This window comes from Lagenorhynchus albirostris, chromosome 18, assembly GCF_949774975.1.
Source record: "Lagenorhynchus albirostris chromosome 18, mLagAlb1.1, whole genome shotgun sequence".
Classification (NCBI taxonomy): domain Eukaryota; kingdom Metazoa; phylum Chordata; class Mammalia; order Artiodactyla; family Delphinidae; genus Lagenorhynchus; species Lagenorhynchus albirostris.
In genome coordinates this window covers 23,566,712-23,585,969 of record NC_083112.1, presented here as the reverse complement: position 1 = coordinate 23,585,969, position 19,258 = coordinate 23,566,712, and the positions used below count along the sequence as shown (strand labels likewise).

The following is a 19,258-nucleotide window of genomic DNA, read 5'->3' as shown; positions in this document are numbered from 1 at the left end:
TTCTAATATTTCATCTCTGACCCCATCCCTGATTTCCTAAGTGGTTAAAGCATAATGAGCATCTTTTGTTCTACTGAGGCAACACCATGTGGGCTCCTGGATGACTCCTGCACGGGGGCTGGTCACCAGAAAGACTGAGCCATGATTAGATGTTTCTAATTTTCAGTCTCAAACCCCCATCCTCCAGAGAGGAAAAAGGAGCTGGAAATGGAATTAATAATTGATCATGCCTACATGAGGAAGCCTCCATAAAAGTCCCAGAGGCATGGGGGTTCAGGGTACTGTCAGGTAGGTGAACATATCCATATACCAGGAGGGTGACCAGACCCCAACGCCACAGGGACAGAAGTTCCTGCACTCGAGACCCTCCCTGACCTCACTCTATGTATCTCTTCATCTGGCTGTTCATCTGTATCCACCCCTTAATAAACTGGTAAACATAAGTAAGTATATAGTAGTTTGAGTTCTGTGAGTGGCTCTAGTAAATTAAGTAAACCCCAGGTGCAGGTTGTGGGAACTTGTGATTTGTGGCCAAGTTGGACAGAAGTTGTGGGTACCCTGGGGACCTACCACTTGCAACTGGCAACTGAAGTGGGGAGCAGTCTCGTGGGACTGAGTCCTTACCCTGTGGAATCTGACGCTGTCACCAGGCAGAGAGTGTCAGAACTGAGTTGAACGGTAGGACACCCAGCTGGTGTTGCAGGACTGCTTGGTGGGGAAAACACCACACACACCTGGCCTCAGAAGTGTTGTGTGTGTGTCAGTGGGGCAGGAGTAAAGGAGACACTCAGGAGAGAAAGGACTGGGGTTTTTTCTAGCTCAATATGCCAGGAAGTAAGGGGAAAAAAGTAGTCAAAGGTAAATTAGAGGAGAAAAAATTTTTACAAAAAGAAGATAAATCAAGGAGGCCTAAGATTTGAATAATAAGAATCCCATAAAGAGAAAATGCAGGGAAATAAATCAAAGAAATAACACAAGAAAATCATCTAAAACTAGAGATAAGTTTCCAGGCTTAAAATGAATAAAAATGACCATCCCACTAAGGCACAATATGAAATTACAGAATATCAGAAAAAAGAGGTATTAAATTATTTCCAGGGGAAGCACAGAAACGACCTCATATAAGAACTGAAATTCAGATGGCCTTGGGTTTCTCAGGAACAAATAACTCAAAGTTAGACCAGCAATGCCTTCAAAACGCTAAAGGAAAATTATTTGCAATTTGAAATACTTAACAGAAAATTGCAAGCTAAGTGTGAGGGCTGAATAAAGACAGTTTCAGACATGCAAGGGCTTGAACAGACATCTTCTCTTGGCAAGCTACTAAATAATATGCTCCACCAAAACAGAGAAATAAATTTAAAAAATAGAGAACCAGACATCAGGGAACCCAACACAGAAAAGCAACACGAGCAACTCCCCAGATGGTGTTACAGCCGTGACTCTCATCCTTGGCTGCAGAGTAGAATTACCTGGGGAGCTTTAAAAGCCTGAAGCCCAGGCCACAATACGGCAGGAGCTCAGGGGGTTCTGACCCAGGCATCAGGGAACTTTAAAGCCCCACCCCCGCCCCCGGTGATTCCAATGTGCAGATGAGGTTGGGAATCATTCCGTGAAAGGACAGTCGCAGAACCACAGCTGTGCAGGAGGCTTAAAAGAACAACCAGCACAGGTTAAGTCAGGAGGGAAGAGGAAGAGAGGACGGACATTTCCAGAAGGGAAAGAAACCCAAAATTGACAAGTTATCTGACAGGCACAAAGTGGAAAACTGTGTGGAAATTTTCATCAAGAGGCACTTTGTAGAACAGTCACAAAAGCTAAAGGAAGGCCGTCAGATGTTCAAAGGAAACTAAGAAAATGCAAAAATAAAATGAGATTTTTTCAAAGTTTTGAAAGGAAAAAAATGTAGAGTATAACTGGCCTGGCAGTGAGAAAATATTTTCAGAGTCATAATAAAGGAAAGCCTTGAAATACTGAATGATTATATTGGGAGAATGGGGGAAAGAAATGAATAAGATCTAACACTGATTAATCAAGAGATAGCAATATACACGTTAACAGATATTTAGAGCCAAATAACAAAAGACACGGCTAAGGGAATGTGGCGGGATGAATAGTGGCCCCCCAAAGATGTCCGCGTCCCAGTCCCTGGAAGTTGTCAATGTTACACTTTATATGGCAAAAGGGACTCTGCAGAAATTGAGGATCTGGAGACGGGGATATGGGCCTGTGTGATCCAGGTGGAACCAATATAATCGCAGCGGTCATTATGAGAGGAAGGCGAGAAGGTCAAAGTGTGGAGAGAAGGTGAGGTGAGGATGAAACGTCAAGATTAAAGTGATCCACGTGCCAAGGAGCCAAAGAATGGTGGCAGCCCAGAGACGCTGGAAGAGGCAAGGAACTGATTTCCCCTCAAGCCTCCAGAAGGAACCAGCCCTACTGACACCCTGACCTCAGTCCCTTCATCCTCATGTCTGACTTCTGACCTCCAGAACTGTGAGAGAATACATGTGTGTTGTTTTAAGCCACTAAATTGGCAAAAAAATCATTACAGCAGCAATGGAAAATACAAGGAGTTTAAAGAATTGAAATGGAGGTAGGATTGAAGGGATGCAAGGGACGTATGCCTTTCAGTGTTGACTTTTTAAAGGTCACGTGACACATGGGTAAAAAATTAAAGCAAACTGCACTGAGTGTTCAGAGTAGTGGAAGTGAGAGGATATGGCCAGACAGGCGGGAATTAGAGAGCAGCGCTCCTCAAACATTAAGGTGCACACAAATCACCCGTGGACCGTGTTAAAATGCAGGCTAGGGCTTCCCTGGTGGCGCAGTGGTTGGGAATCTGCCTGCCAATGCAGGGGACATGGGTTCGAGCCCTGGTCTGGGAAGATCCCACATGCCGCGGAGCAACTAGGCCCGTGAGCCACAACTACTGAGCCTGCGCATCTGGAGCCTGTGCTCCGCAACAAGAGAGGCCGCGATAGTGAGAGGCCCGCGATGAAGAGTGGCCCCCGCTTGCCGCAACTAGAGAAAGCCCTAGCACAGAAACGAAGACCCAACACAGCAAAAATAAATAAAAATTGATTTAAAAAAAAATTGGTGAATTTTTGAAAAAAAAATGCAGGCTGATTCAGGTCTGGAGCTCCCAGGTGATGCTTATACTGCTGGTCCCTGGAGCACACTTGGAGCAGCAGAGACCTAGACTGCAGGACCGCAGAGAGGGGAGTTGTGGGAGGTAGGGGAGAATGGAGGCACAGGAGGACAGAGGGCAGAGAGGGCTTTGTGCTTAAGCTAAGGCATTTTGACTCGATCCCTGAAGATTTAGGGAGCCACTGGGCAGTGGAAGAACAGGATGAGGTTTTTTAAAAATTACTAGTCCCTGTAGAAGAGGCAGGGGGAAGCAAACCAGAGACGGGTTGTACATTAATTGTACAACTGGAAACATTCAGTGATCAGGACTGGGGAGGGTATGATGATGCTGGTACTTCTGCTTCCACACCCACCCCCAGTACAGAGAACTATATCCATCCATGTGTGAGTGGACACTGTAAGTTCTTCTTGTCTGAAGTTCTCCTGTGTGACACCCACAGGAATCTTCTTCTTGTCCTTTTCACTGACATCATCATATGGCATTTATTAAATTCCCATCTGCCATGGCAGCCCCACATTTAAATAAGTGTAAGAAGAACAATTTTCTCAGGAAAGTTGCATTATATAGTAAAATTTAAATTGTGTTTAAAAACACTTGAGACAGTGCGGCTCCTCACGCCCCACCTAGATGGAGACCACGCAGTGCTCACCTTCTGTGCACTGACCACAGTTAAGGCAAACTGCAGGTGTTTTCTTTTAACTTCACAGAAGTGTCGTGTACATGCTTGATTTTCCTAAAGCATTAAGAAATGGTTCTGCAGTGCATTCTCTGAGGACTTCTATGCATTTGGATTAGACAGTATGAGAAGAATACAATATGGGTAAAAAAGTCAGTTAAATATATTGAACACCCACAAATTATTAATAGTTTGGTGTCAAAACGGGAGCAGCTATTGAATGCTGCTGGTAAGGAGCCAACACTGCTCCATATTTCCTATTAATAGCTCTGAGGATCTTATGACTAAGGCACTAATCAATCCACAGAAAATGCAGCTCTGGGAGAGATTACTAATGCCTTGGAAGACACTATTAAAATTCCAGGATGATCTTGTTAAATTGAATAAACGAGCCAAAATCAATCGAGCAAGCACACAGGTGTTTCGACCACAGAATTCAAGAAGCCCTCAAACAGAAATCAAGACCATCCTGCCAGCCAAACACCCAGGTGGTAAAGCTAGCCAACTCCTGCTTTCCCTCCCCTCCCCCATCATGAAAAGGCTATCCAGACAGATGTCATGGAGCGTCTCTACACGGGGTTTAATTCTACTACCTAGAGCTTCTCAACTCCTTCCTCCAGCGCCCTGCAATGAGGGGAGAGGGATGATGGATTTGATGTGACTTGTGGAGCCCACACCAGTAAATTTGGACTTTGGAACACCGCCTTAGAAGCACGGAAAAAAGAAGCAGCATTTAGAGGTTTGTAGGTAAGAGGAGAATGACTTTTTCCCAAGGAGTGTCCTAATGTCTTCCTGACATTTTAAAATGTGGTCACTAAAGAGAAAAGGCGCTGGGTGGAGAGGAAGATCAGATGTCTCTAACAACCTCTCATTTACCTGCCCAAACCCTGAAAAGCTAAGACTTTTTAAAACTTAAACCAATCTTTTCTTTCAACTACAAGGCTTTCCAATGGTCATCCTTAATGACACTACTTCCTTGCCCCCAGCTGATCAGTCAGTAACCAAGCCCTGCCTCGTTCACCTCCTAAGTGGTTCTCTGACCTGCCCTCTCATCTCCATCCTCTCACCCACCACCTTACTTCAAGTCTTCATCATTGCTTGCCGAGGCTAATATAGAAGCCTCAGAGACCTCTCTATTACTTCAGACCCATCCTTCACCTGGTTACCAGTGATCCAGCGAAAATGCAAATCTGACCTTGAGGCTTTCCTGTTTAAAACTGTTCAGTACCTTCAGTACTGACAGAATGAGGTTCAAGTTTTCCAATGTGGCATATACATGTCTGCAGTGGTGTTCTACCAGAAGCACCATGAGCTTCCTGTGTGGGGCATCTCTGGAACCTCAAGTGTCCGGGAGTTGCTGAAAGCATCTTGTACCCGGGATCAGGGATGCTACAAATCCTGCACTACCCAAGACAGCCCACACAATGAACCATCCCAGACTGCCACAAATGAGAAACTCTCCTCATGGCTACTGATTTCTTCTCCAGCCTTCTGGCTTGCCCTTCTAGACTGTGGCTACACAAAACTCATCCCTAACACAGCCATGCTTTTTCTTGCCATTATACCTTAATTCTCGCTTCTAATTTCTGACACCTGGAATGACTCTCTTCTGACTCATCTTTTAAGCTTCAGCTTTCCAACTGCTACATGCTCTACACTCACCACTCTGCTTTATACCTGGTTCTCTCCTCCACTTGACTAAGGTCCTTCCAGGCAGAAATTGTATGTGCTTGGTAGACCTTATATAAACATAAAAATTTGAGGGATGGATAGATGGACGGATGACTGGGTGAGATCAAAGGTTTTTCAGAGGCTGATGCTCAGTCCATAATGTTGGCAACAAGTACAAGCATTGTTTTACAGCTGAGACAATAGTTGAGGTCAAAGTTTCAGCTCAGATCACCTGCCTTTACTTCCAAAATTCTATGCTGTACAGGTCACTCTCTGGCCTTAATCTTCATCCACTTTACAAAGTGCCAGATGACACCCTGAATGACGTTCCACTTACCCAAGCTGAAGATTGTGGGTCACAAACAGCCACTGGACGGGTACCTCTGTGTGGCGACTGTGTGTCGAATCTTCTCAAGAACTCAGCAGTTTTGCTAGCGCAACCCAAATAGGTGTTAGTGCCTTCATCAAAGTAGAACTATCATTATTTATTGTGCCTTTGGGTACTAGCCTAGACTTTTATTGGGGGATGACTAAAAGTGTCCTAGGTAGAACAAAAGGTGAGTTTGCGGAACGGTGGAGTAGAAAATCAAAACAAAATGCTATTGCAAGGCTGCATTCATAGTTTGAAAAATGTAAAACTAGGTTTGTGGAATATGAACCTATGATTTCATTTTTTTCTGCTTCGTGTACTTTGACATGGAGATAAATGTCCTCTCAGATTCCACAGTATGGGGCCCTAATTTCCTATCTGAACATTTAAAGCGTGACACTCAGACTTCACTGTAGGGCTGTGGAATATCCCTCCCCTACAACACCTCACTCCACACTGGTGTCATATTAGGCCCTTCACCCTCCAGGGGTCTCTCTCCTAGTCATCTCACTGCCCTCGTGCTTTGACTACTCTCAGCATACACAGAGCTGCTAATCCATAACTCTTAACCATTTATGAGTCATGGACCCCTTTGGAATTCTGAAAGCAGAAACGGACCCTCTCCCTACACACACACACACACACACACACACACACACACACACACACCCCTTTATACTTGGTTTGTACCTTCCACGGAAGGTAAGAAGTGCTGCCAGTTCTGGTCTGTATTTCTGGCATCTCTTTTTAGCTCTAAGAGACTGTGATAGATGGACCTAGACGAATCCTCTGTCTTAATAAGTTGCTTTTTCCTTAAAAATCCACCCCATCATCCCAGGTCCTCCCCTCATGTATGTCAAGCATGAATATTGGAATTGTTTCCCAGTCCTTACTGTAACAACTGCCCCATTCTGCTTACCAGTGATGAATTTCGGTTCCTTTGTCCTTTCCCCATGTAATTTGTGGGATTTTGATCCCCTTACTGCATATTCACAATCAAATAGCTCAGCAAGGCCAGACTTACACTGCACCAGACCCTTGCACCCTGCTCCCCTTCTGCTTCCTTCTTTGTCATCCCTCTGCTTCCCGCTAATACTTTAGGCTGATGCTAAGATCCAATTTATCAAGCATTTAGGGCATGGGCATCAAAGGAGACACAAATGGTCTGGTAAAAATAAATGGTATCCAGTGAGGGGGGCGGAATCAAAAAGGAATTAGAAGTTAAAGAGATGCCAACATCACTTCAAATAATTACTTAGGTAGAACACGGCACTTGAACAAGGACAGAAGCTTGAGCTGGGAAAGGAAGAGCTGAAAGTTAAGTGACAAACATAACCCTGAGAAACACAAGGCTTCAGCAGCTGAGACGAGCAGGTTTTCCATTTGTCTAGGATTGCTTATCTTGCCCAGAATAGACAAGGAGACTAATGAAGTCGCAGAGGCTGGAAGCTGCCCCATTGTCTGGGGCTTTATGAAGCCATCAGTCAAAAGTGCAAAAAGAAGAGTATTGCCAGAAGTTTGGTTAAGATTTCTGAATATCCTTGGCTGAGAGCAGACCACGGGAGAAAGCAGTGAAAAAGAAGCACCATGATAATAAGCAGATAAGGAGCTTCAGACCAAGTAGGCTGGCAGCCCCGCATTGTGTTCCAACAGTTGCTTCTTACCTGCCAATGCCAAGCACTAAGCTGGCTGGGTTGCTAACCACCAGGCATGGCCTTTGTGCCAACGATCACTGCCCCACTCATGCCACAATCATAATGACAGGGCCACAGGACTGTCAGAGGCATACAAGTAGGGGCCTGTGAAGAATGGTGGATAACTCCCAAGTGATTAACTATACAAACAAGACAAGTTCCAAGCTACCAGGCTAAATGGCATTTTTCTACTATCAATACTGTAAATTCCACACATTGGCTGAACTGGACTGGAATTCCTGTAGGTAATTATGGTCGTATTTAATAAAAACAAAATATATGAACCTCCTTGAGGGGCAAAAGGAGGAAGATCTACTGGACGGGAAATCCAACAAAACTAAGAACCCTGGACTCTAGCACTGAGTCACCTTTTCATGGGGGTTCTTTCTTTGTCACCACTGTGACTCTGCCACCTACTGAGGGGGGTGATCCTCTCCCACTTTATCACTTTGACCCAGGCATAAATACAGGATGCCTTCCTTTATTCTCCATAGAACAACTGAGGATGGACCACCAATAACAGACTGGTTTTGAAGATCTACTTAACTCATCTCCAACTTATGACACTTGTTCTTAGGGTGATGCCCATGGCTTATCCTAAAATGTCTCTTCAGGGTAGCATCACCTGGACATAATCCCATTGTAGCAGAGACTGCTAAATGTCCATCAGAATGGAAGTTCTCCTCTTCTAGTCACACAACCTGACTAGCCTAGCCTCCCTTACTGCTAAGGCTGGCCATGTGGTTGAGTTTTGACCAATGGAATGAGGAAGTGATACACACCACTTCCAGGATGAACTAATAATAAGTTTCCTACGCATGCACCTCCATACATTTTCCTCCTCCTTCTGGCTGTCTGGATAGAGGCAAACCCCAGCACAAAGTTGGAAGTCGTTTGTGTATTGAAGGTGGTAGCACTGCTAACAGTTTTCGGTGCCTGAATATCTGAGTGGAGGGGGTCTCCTCTCAAACCTGTTCACCCATGTCTTACATGAGAAAAAAATAATAATAATGCTCAAGCAACTATTTATTTTGAGGTCTGTTGATCACAGCAATTAGCCAACCCTAGTAATACAACATAAATTTATATATACAAGAGAATTCTCTCTCCATTTAGGTCATCAGTTCCACAAGTAGTACATAAGAAGAGGCCAAGAAGAGCTGAGGAAGAGTAGAAGAATAGAATTCTCAAGGATTAAACTAGGCATCTTAGTTATTTCAGAACCTTAGTCAGGGGAGGAGAATGTGGGAAAGGGGAGGAACCCACCCTTAAGCTGTCTTGGTATCAGGCCTAGGCCCAGAGTATAAAAACGTGTACTCATTTATCCCAGTAGTTTGAGGACAGGTAGGGGTTTGGAAGGAGAAACTGAGGGTGAGAAAGTCAGGGAAGGAAAGGGATATGGCTGGTTATATTGCAATATGATGGAATATTAATGTTAATGGAGATTCATCAATCAAAAAGTTTTTGACTTTTTTGAAAGGATAAAATATACGGGAAAGGCCACAGAGAGTGAAATGTGTGTCTGTTGGCTCATTTAAATAGGACAGAAATGCAAAGATAATTCCTACAAGGCTTTTAAAAAAAATAGTTAGAAAAGACAACTAGGGTTTCTAACGTTCATGGAAGAATCAGTTTACATGAAAAACAAACTTTTGGTTACCAAAGGGGAAGCGGGGAGAGGGATAAATTGGGAGTATGGGACTAACAGATGCACAGTACCATATATAAAATAGATAAACAGCAAGGATTTTAAAAAAGAATACGCTTAAAAACATTCACTTAGATCTGTAGGAGCTTGTGAATCAGGCTACTGCCACTAATCACACCCCAGGGCTACAAGGTGCTACGCACCTTCCTCTACCTGGTTACCCACCAGGTAACCGCCAACTTTGCACCATGACAAGACACATAAGAACACACTAATAGGGACTTTCCCTGGTGGTCCAGTGGTTAAGACTTTGCCTTCCAATGCAGGGGGTATGGGTTCAATCCTTAGTCGGGGAGCTAAGATCCCACATGCCTTGCGGCCAAAAAAACCAAAACATAAAACAGAAGCAATATTGTAACAAATTCAATAAAGATTTTTTTAAAAAATAGTTCACATCAAAAACAAAAGAACATACTAATAAAAATGTTAAACTACCGATTTTAAAGCTAGTCATAATTTAAAAGGTACCCTCACTGAAAAAATACCAGTGACAAATATCTCCCTGGTTCTTTTTATCTTGCTGGGAGTGAATGGGGCAGTTTTTTCTTCTCTCACCTCCTGTCAGCTGACGCACAAATGCCAATGACTGCATGGTGCAGACGGTGATATAAATGAGTGAAGTGGGCCTAGATGGAGGGAGGGCAACAGGAGCACGACTCAGTGATATTCACAGTACATACCAGGAACTTACTAACCTAGTATATACTAACCTAGTATAGTGCTTGACACATACCAGGTACATATTGTTGAATAAATGAAAGCACATTTCCTAATGTGAGATATTATCAATACATTTATATTTTTACCAGTGTAATAAATAAAAAAATTGTGTTTCTCTGATTAGTGAAGCTGAATATTTCATTTATTTATATTTCTTCTCTTTTAACTATTTGTTTCAAGCCCTTTGCCAATTTTTCTAGAGTTGCCTTTTTCTTATTAATTTGTAAGGCTTCTTTGTGAAATTAAGCCTTTGCCCATTATTTTTGAGGCAAATAGTTTCTCCTAGACTATCACTTACTTGTAACGTAGTTCATTACGTCATCTATCATAGGTTTTTTTCTGTAGTCAAATCTGTATTTTTTTTCTTATGGCTTCCAAGTTGTGTATATAGCGTAGAAAGGAGTTTTACCACAAAATTATAAAAGCATTCTTCATTACATTCTAATTGTGCTGAATTAGTACAATTTGTCAAATTATCTGTCCTTTTGACACTGATTGAACAAATACCTTTATCAATAGCTAAAGTCCTAAATACTAAATTCCCATATACCCATGGGTCTATTTGTATACCCTCTCCCATTCACTAAGTTTATTTATTACAATGCCAATAACACTTTGTTATTACTACCATACCTATGTTGTATACGATACCTGGTACAAGCTTCTCCCTGTCCCTTCAGTTTTTCAGGTTTGTCTATTTTTTTTTTTCATATTTTCTCTTTAAAAGTGTTTTAGCAAATTTCACAAAAGGTCCTGTTTAATTTATATATAAATAAGAGTGGAATTATCTTTACAATGTTGATTTTTTCCCCTTCTATAGTAAATAGATGATCTACATTTAATATTTTCATTTTATTTTAGGTATTTTATTTTATGTATAGATCTATTAGGCTTACACTCACCTCTTTTACAGTGTGGATGATTATTGTAAATGAAATTTTTCTTTCAATTATATTTTATAATGAGCTTTTGATGGTGTGTCTGATGGTGCAAAGACAGAAGTGTTTGCATATTGATTTTAGATTCATTCATGATAGTCAAACTATTTGTATTAGTTCTAATAATTTTTTAGTTGATTTCCTTGAGAGGTTTTAGGTGAGCAATCAGAGGCACTTATATCTCTTCCTTTCCAATATTTAAATTCTTTCTTTGTTAGAAATAGAAACTCTAATTTTCTATCTAAAAATCAGTATCAGTGATAAATAGCAAATGCCCTTCTTATCCTGTTCCAGACTTTACTGAGAAAGTTACCTTCTTCTTCTGTTTTCAAACCAACTGGGCCTGTTGTCTTTTTTAGGTGAGATCAAACTACATTTTCCCTTCCATTTAGAGTTTTTATTCTATTCAGGTGTCAAGTCTAATAGCATATATTTTCCTAGGAAATAAATGAGGAAATCTGGGTTAAAAAAAATTAACAGAAGTAGGACATAGTATTTCTCTTCTCGAATTTTGGTTATACTTCCTTTCTTATCCTTGGAGTTCTTCCTTATTCCTTACTCAGACAAGTCAAAAGTTTATCTATTTTACCAGAATTTTCCAAATAAACCTAGTTTTTGGTTTAATTTAGTGATGATAAATTTTTCTATTCAACTTCATCACTTTTTCCCCTTTATTTATTCCTCCCTTCTATTTGTATTTATTTTATGGCTATAATCTTATCTTAGTAAAATGCTTAGTTATTTCCATTTTTTCTAAAAGCTTTTAAACTTCTGCATCTTCTAAATAATTTTGTAGTCACATCCCATGGATTTTAACATGGAATACTTGAAAATTTATATTCTCTTATCCCAAAGGAATTTGTAATTTCAGTTTTGGTTTCAAAATTTTTTATCCTAACAGTCTCCCCCCATCCTCCCAGGGAACCTGAATCTTTAATTTTTTTATTTTTTAATTGAATAATTAACACACAATATTATATTAGTTTCAGGTATAAAACATAGTGACCTGATATTTTTATACATTATGAAATGATCACTGCATTAAGTCTAGTGTGGTGACAGATGGTAACCTAACAATCCTTTAAAAAGGTAATTAGAAAAAAATTTTTAAGTGGATAGACTTTAAAATTTCTTATTGCTTAATTTCTAATTTTATTACATTTTTCTTAGGAATAGTGGCTTTATAGGATTTGGGGGTATTTTTGGAACTTACTGAGAGTCTTTGAGGCCTTAGTCATGGCCAATGGTAGTTAAGTCATATTTGTAAAGAATAGGTATTTTCATAAACTAGGTACAACACTTTGTAACTATGTCTATGTTATCGTGCCAAGTCATTGTTATTCACATCCTCTATTCCTTATGAAGTTTTTTGGTTCACATGATGACCTATTAATTTCTACGGAGAATAAAAGGAAAATTTGACAAATCCATAATCTATATTACAGACTTCAGCAGTTTTTGTTTCATATATTTCAAATCTATATTGATATTTACAGTTCACATTATCTTTGGGATTACATATTTTATGTGCATAAAATATTCTTTATCCTGTTGAATGCTTTTCATCTTGCATTCAATTTTGTCTCATATTAATATTGCTACATCTGCCTTCTTTTACTAGCATTTATGGATATATGTTCCATGCCTTTGTTTTCCAACTCTTTTGTTTTATAGATATCTCTTAGAGTAGCATATAGCTAGATTTTTGCTTTTTTTTTTTTTTTTTTTGCAATCCAGGAACTTTTTTTTAAATAAGGAAATTTAGCCTATATACCTTTTTCGTGATTGCTGTCTTGTTGCTTATAAAACTTCCACCTCTTTTCTGCCTTTTGTTGTAATTATCAATTTTTCATTTGATTTTTTTCTTCTTACGTTTTTGTTATATATCCTATTTGTACATACAATACAATTAAACATATAATAAACACATAATTACTTATTTTTTTCTATCAATATCTGGAATTCACTAGCATTCACTCGTGCAAAAGAAATAATAATTGTTTTACTTCCTATCCTTCTCTCTCCCTTGTGCCTCTTCCATAGCACTGAAATCCTCCATGATTTTAATTTCATCATGTTGATTCTTAATAAGAAAAAAGAAAAAAGCTAATCATATATTTGGCTATAAATGTCATTGTCTTCTTTATTCATAATTGTTCTGATATCTTACATCTTCCTCTTTCTTGGATTCCTTATTTGTTTGACCAGAGTTTATTTTGTGGCAGTTTTTTTCAGTAAAGATCTTAGAACTCACACAAAAGTGATAAAGTTGGCTGGCTGTGCAGGCAGCTTGTCTCCAGGATGGCGGGGGGGAAGGGGGGGCACATATTCCCCCAGGTATAGTACATTTACCAGGAGCACTTTCCAGGCCCCAGGGTCTTTTCGTGTGTCCAAAAGTTCTTAGGCTCTACCCTTGGAGATAAAGGCCGGAGTCAGCTGGTCCCTCTCTCTTACTTCTTCCTCTGCTATCCTTGTTTGGAGTTCCTTTATACTCTACCTTCTCCCTCCAAGCACTATGCTAGATTTCTTACATGGGTTATATTGATTAATCTTCGAGTTAGCAAATATTAGCCCCACCCCATGCTATATATGAGGAAACCTAGGCTCAATGTTAGGAGAGAGGTTAAAGTTTGAGACCAGGCAGGCAGTCTGATCCTAGATCTACCCTCCCAAGAGGAGCACTGATGGTACCAGGTTCCAGTGATGAGATACTTAAATGAAACTGTTTTGTAAAGCACCAGTCAACTTTTATCTTTAACCAACTATTAACTACATCCTGAAAAAGACAGAAGCTGTTCCTGACATCCAGGAGCTGCCCTGGCATTCACAGCTAAGCCTTGGTGTTCTCCTATTGAAAGTAATTTCACACAATATCAATATCAGAGGAGGTCACTTTATGATGGTGATGAATCATGAAAAAAAAGACCACTCCATGATATGTCTGAACAAAGAAAGATACATGAATCTTGTCTAAACCACAAAAGTGACCAAACACCCCAACATTTTGGCTAATAGGAGTGACTACTGCTTATTTATCAAGTACAGTATTAATTAATTAAAAGTATCTTCCCTCCTTTTAAATAAGATTAAGATACCTGATACCTACTTTGCTGTACATCTGAAACTAACACAACATTGTTAATCAACTGTACTCCAATATAAAAAAAAGTTAAAAAAAAAAAAGAGGGCTTCCCTGGTGGCGCAGTGGTTGAGAGTCTGCCTGCCTTTGCAGGGGACACGGGTTCGTGCCCCGGTCTGGGAAGATCCCACATGCCGTGGAGTGGCTGGGCCCGTGAGCCATGGCCGCTGAGCCTGCACGTCCGGAGCCTGTGCTCCACAACGGGAGAGGCCACAACAGTGAGAGGCCCGTGTACCGCAAAAAAAAAAAAAAAAAAAAAGATACCTGATACCTAATCACTATTACCCCTGCTTCCTGATAACAGCCAACCCAGAACAAAACCCTGCTTCCTCAAACCCTCTCCCGAAATCAACCCGACAGAGGCCCAAACCCAATCAGTCCTTTCTGACATCTTACTAAGGCGACTCACAATTCCCCCATCGTGCGGCTAGAGAATTTGGAATTTACTTCATAAGCAATGGGAAGTAATCAAGGCTTTTGGAATAGGATAGTGACATGACAAAAGCTGTGCTGTAGAAAATGAAATCTGACAAACATATAAGACAATCGAGAAAAGAGACTGTTGGCAAAGAGAGTAAGAAAGCCATTCCAGTAACTCAGAGGATGACTAGGAGACAGAAGCCATAATGCAAGTGGCATGTGATAAATACCTATATGAAGGTAGTGGCAGTGGGAATGAAAATGAGTTAACATTCACAGGACATCTGCAGGAAGAATTGAATAGTGGCTAGAAATTTTAACCATCAACATGATTTAACATTCAGTAGACAGGGATTCTCTCAGATTTCTGATAAACTGTTCAGTCTCATTCTGAACAAACAGAGGATTTTTGTACCTGTAAGTTCACTTCATTAGCATAAGATAGAAAGTTACGAATAGGATGACTTTCAGTTCACCTTACTGGGATTATAAAATGTGAGGTTGGATTTAAGCCTACCATATGGATAAGGGATCAATTTAGCCCTTAAGTGTCTTTTGGAAGCTCCCACGAAGGGCATTAGAAGTTTAGTGAGCATATTAGAAGACAAACTTGGAACCTAAGCATGCATATTCAGCAGACCTGCCTGGATCCTCCGCTCTAGGAAATTAAAACAGATGAAGATGTGCCTCCTAGGAACTAATCACACTATCATTCAAATGGAAATTGAAGAGATGCGTGGTTCCAATGGCGGAAATGAAGAAAACTTCCCAACATCACCATCGGCAGGCTGAGCTCATGGTGGTGCTTGGCAATTCAGAAATAAGAAGGTCCTACTTTGGAATGAGCTTGGTTCCAAGGGCTTTTTCAACCAAGGTTTTAAGAACTGAGCTCTTCTCCCCTGGAAATATTGGTACCTAGGAGTACAGTCCAGCCAGGAGAGCTCACAAAAGCCCATGTACCCTACAGGAAGCTTAACTGTGGAATTAATCCAGTGTTGGACCTGGAAAAGGATGTCCTTCGGGTGTGAGGAAAATCAGAGAAAGCAGACATACTTCCTCAGTTTTTCTTTTGCTTCTTGCAGGCAAAATTTAGATCTTCCTTGGAAGAATCAGAAGTCAGTTTTGCCCAAGTCTTTATCTCTGAACTGACGTACTCTATAGTCTTCTCCACAGGCCTATTCTATAGTCTTCTCCACAGGCCCCCCGTGTAGCTACAGGGCTTATCACCCCCACCCTGGCCTGATAATCCTGACCTTGTGAGTACAGCACACCTGTGAATTACTCATTATCCCTGGTCCTCCAAATCTCAAGACCAAGATTTGGCTGCATTGCTCAATATGTCTGTGACTTTGAATTACTCAACCCTCCACCTGTAAAATGAAGATGATATATCCCTAATAGGGTTGATCTAAACATTAAATGAAAAAATGTATATATGCCTAACACTGCTGACACTCCATAGGTTCTCAATAATACAGCAGCTTATTACTTTGAAATAACATTTAAAAGAGCCAAGCACTTTGTATATTTTTAGAACTATACAAATGTACAATCTATTAGATTAAATGATTATTAGATATGAGTTAAAACTGTAAATGCTTAAAATATACCCAATTCTCACCTCTCCAGCAAATCCTTAAGAGAACATTGTTTTTCCTAACACCTGTACCCAAAATGCATCTGATTCACATCTTACCCTAACCCCCATAACTCATTACATGGGCTCAAAATTCAAATCTGTCTCGACATCCATCCAAAAACCACATGGTTAGAAAGATGACTATGACTCAAAATAAATTACCATTTAAATTTCAAATGCTGAAATTTAAATAACCTAAATCACAACATCCTTTCTTTGATTATAACAAAACACACACACACACACAAAGGTTTATTAACTGTTACTTCAAATCCTCAAATCTACCAGCAATATTGACTAATTAAAAAAGCCATCCTGAAAAATCACATTTGTATTTTTATAAGTAGTAAAGAATGACAGAGTAAAATAATGGTGAAAACTATGCCAAGGTTAGAAGCCTATTTCTACCCTTCACCTTCATGCTCAAGAATCCTAGAACTGGGCTTCCCTGGTGGCGCAGTGGTTGAGAGTCCGCCTGCCAATGCAGGGGACATGGGTTCGTGCCCTAGTCCGGGAAGATCCCGCGTGCCACAGAGCGGCTGGGCCTGTGAGCCATGGTCTCGGAGCCTGTGCTCCGCAACGGGAGAGGCCACGGCAGTGGGAAGCCCACGTACCGCAAAAAAAAAAAAAAAAAAAAGAATCCTAGAACTAACTCTACACTGTGAAATTCGAGTCTGTCCCCAGCCAGAGTAGCAGACTTAATGCACCATTAATCTGGTCTGTTCTCAGCCGCCAATTGAAATAGTCACAGTCATTTGATTTTTAAGGAAAAGACAGTACTGCAGAAGTACATTCCAGAGGTCTTTTCATAAAAACCATCCCGTGTGCTCCATCTGCACATGCAATCTGCTTGTGTATTTTCAGCCAGCTTGCTTGGGCAGATTAATGCGTACAATTAGAAAGCAACCCCACAGGCATTCAATAAACTGCTTTCACTATTACACTCAGGAGAGTCCCTCTGGATGTCAATAAAAGCCTAGTTTTCTGCCTGTTAGCTAAATAATTGACAACACTAAAAATAATCAGAAGCAAATGAATGAAGTCAGGAACAAGGTGGTAAGAAAGAATACATTCAGATTCTCATGGTGCTGCCCCAGGATGATATCATGAGCTTTTTCTCCAGCAACTTGGATTTACAGTCTGCTCAAGTCCATGGTTGCCCTTCTCTACAGAAAACAAAACAAAACAAAGAACACCACTCCTAGTCTGCTATTTGAAACACACATATCACAGCATTGAAAGAATTCCTCATTTGTGTTTCCATTCTGTGATCCTTAGTTTGACAGCTTCAGGAGAATCTAATTTTTTGGTGAAGGGGATGGAATAGGGAACAGCCAGGTTGGTCTAGTGAAAACTTTGTGCTGTTAAAATTCTAAGAGCTCTCGGACCGCCCTGGTGGCACAGTGGTTAAGAATCTGCCTGCCAATGCAGGGGACACGGGTTTGAGCCCTGGTCCAGGAAGATCCCACATGCTGCGGAGCAACTAAGCCCATGAGCCACAACTACTGAGCCTGCACTCTAGAGCCCGCGAGCCACAACTACTGAGCCCGCAAGCCTATAGAACCCGTGCTCCACAACAAGAGAAGCCACCACAATGAGAAGCCCGCGCACCGCAATGAAGAGTAGCTCCTGCTTGCTGCAACTAGGGAAAGCCTGCACGCAGCAACAGAGACCCAACGCAGCCAAAAATAAATAAATAAATAAAAATTAAATGTTATACAGCAGAAACTAACCACCATTGTAAAGCAATTATACTCCAATAAAGATGTTTAAAAAAATTTCTAATAGCTCTCCTATACAATTCTTCCACCATAAATTGATTCTAAGAAAATATGATAAAGGCTTGTTATAAGGATCCATCTTATACAAGAAGTTTCTTTCATATTTCTAGCTATATAATGGTCATTCATTTCATTAGCTATTGGTCTTTTAATATCAAAAGTACTTCAAAACAAAATACATTTAAAAAACACACACATATACTTCTTCTTGTGTTTCTCGATAGGCTTTAACAATCAATTTGAGATACTTCTCATTTTTAGCCAACTTCTCTTTTTCTTGGTTAACTGGGACTTTTATGATAAGCAGAAGAAAGATCAAGAGTGAAATGTGCGTGTAATTGAATTCAGCTCCACTGATAGTGTGTGAGGTGCCTGAGGGTAGAACTCTTCTTTCTTTACAGAAAAAGGATGATCTCTAGTATTCAGTAAAACACAGACTCAAAAAGCTGGAGGACTAGAAAAAAAGAAGGTTTGATGACACAATCTCCCACATCCTTTAAAACTCCAAGAAGCTCTCATCCTTCACTTTATCATGTTTAAAACTCCCCAGAGGATGGACTTGTTCCACTTCCCAGTCCTGTACCTGAGACCCCTCATCGGTAAGCAGGTCTTCCCTTTTCCAGTGTAAACAAGGATGTCACAAGATAAATACATCTGTTCTGATTGTGTCTCCAGACCACAAATGCCCCCATGGCATCTGGGGGCATTCAACTCCTCTGACTGGCCGAGAAATCAACTCTCATCCATTCTCTACCAATGAAGGGTGGGGCAATAATACCTTAACCCTTAATCTATTGCCTGCCGCCCTGTATCTCTCTCTAAGACAGCCAACTTCTCCTGGTGTTTAGCTTCACACCAGCTTCCTTACCCCCATGTCTGCCTTAGAACAAAAGTGGGGAAAGATAACATCATTCATTAGCATTTCCACCCAACCCCATTCTATCTCCCACTCTTTTCCTGGCCTGGGTAGCGGAGGCCAGGTACCCAACTTGCTAATGGGCAAAGTGAAATGCTGAGAAACTTCTTTTACCTTCCAACCTCTGAGTCTTAAAGCAAGGAGCTGTTGCTGACAGTAGAGGCAGGAGAATCTCAGCAGAATGAGAAAACCAGAGGATGCTGTACTTGGAGGAGGGACACACTTTAGGGTGTCACATATGCTCACCCCAACATTAAAATGATCTTAAATTCTACAAATGAGGTGTAACGACGGGAATAGATAAGAGGAGGCAGTCAGTACAGTCCATCAGAAAGTGGGAGACCAATGACTAGTTCTGGTGGAACCAGAAATCTCTAAACAGTCTCTAGAAAATAAGCTGTCCAATCCCATTCAACAAGAACCTCTGTAAGAAGT

The 19,258-nt window shown here is 40.8% G+C and overlaps 1 protein-coding gene across 4 annotated transcripts in view; it reads right to left on the bottom strand.

Moving 5' to 3' along the window:
- EPSTI1 (epithelial stromal interaction 1) overlaps positions 1–19,258 on the bottom strand; it is a 100,583-nt gene that overhangs the window by 37,802 nt on the left and 43,523 nt on the right. For all 4 annotated transcript variants that reach the window (XR_009536778.1, XR_009536779.1, XM_060129178.1 and 1 more), the window contains exon 7: positions 5,836–5,929. Coding sequence is in view for 2 of the 4 variants with exons in the window: in XM_060129178.1 (XP_059985161.1) it covers positions 5,836–5,929 (94 nt within the window). In the remaining 2 variants the exon portion in view is untranslated. The remainder of the gene's footprint in view (positions 1–5,835; positions 5,930–19,258) is intronic.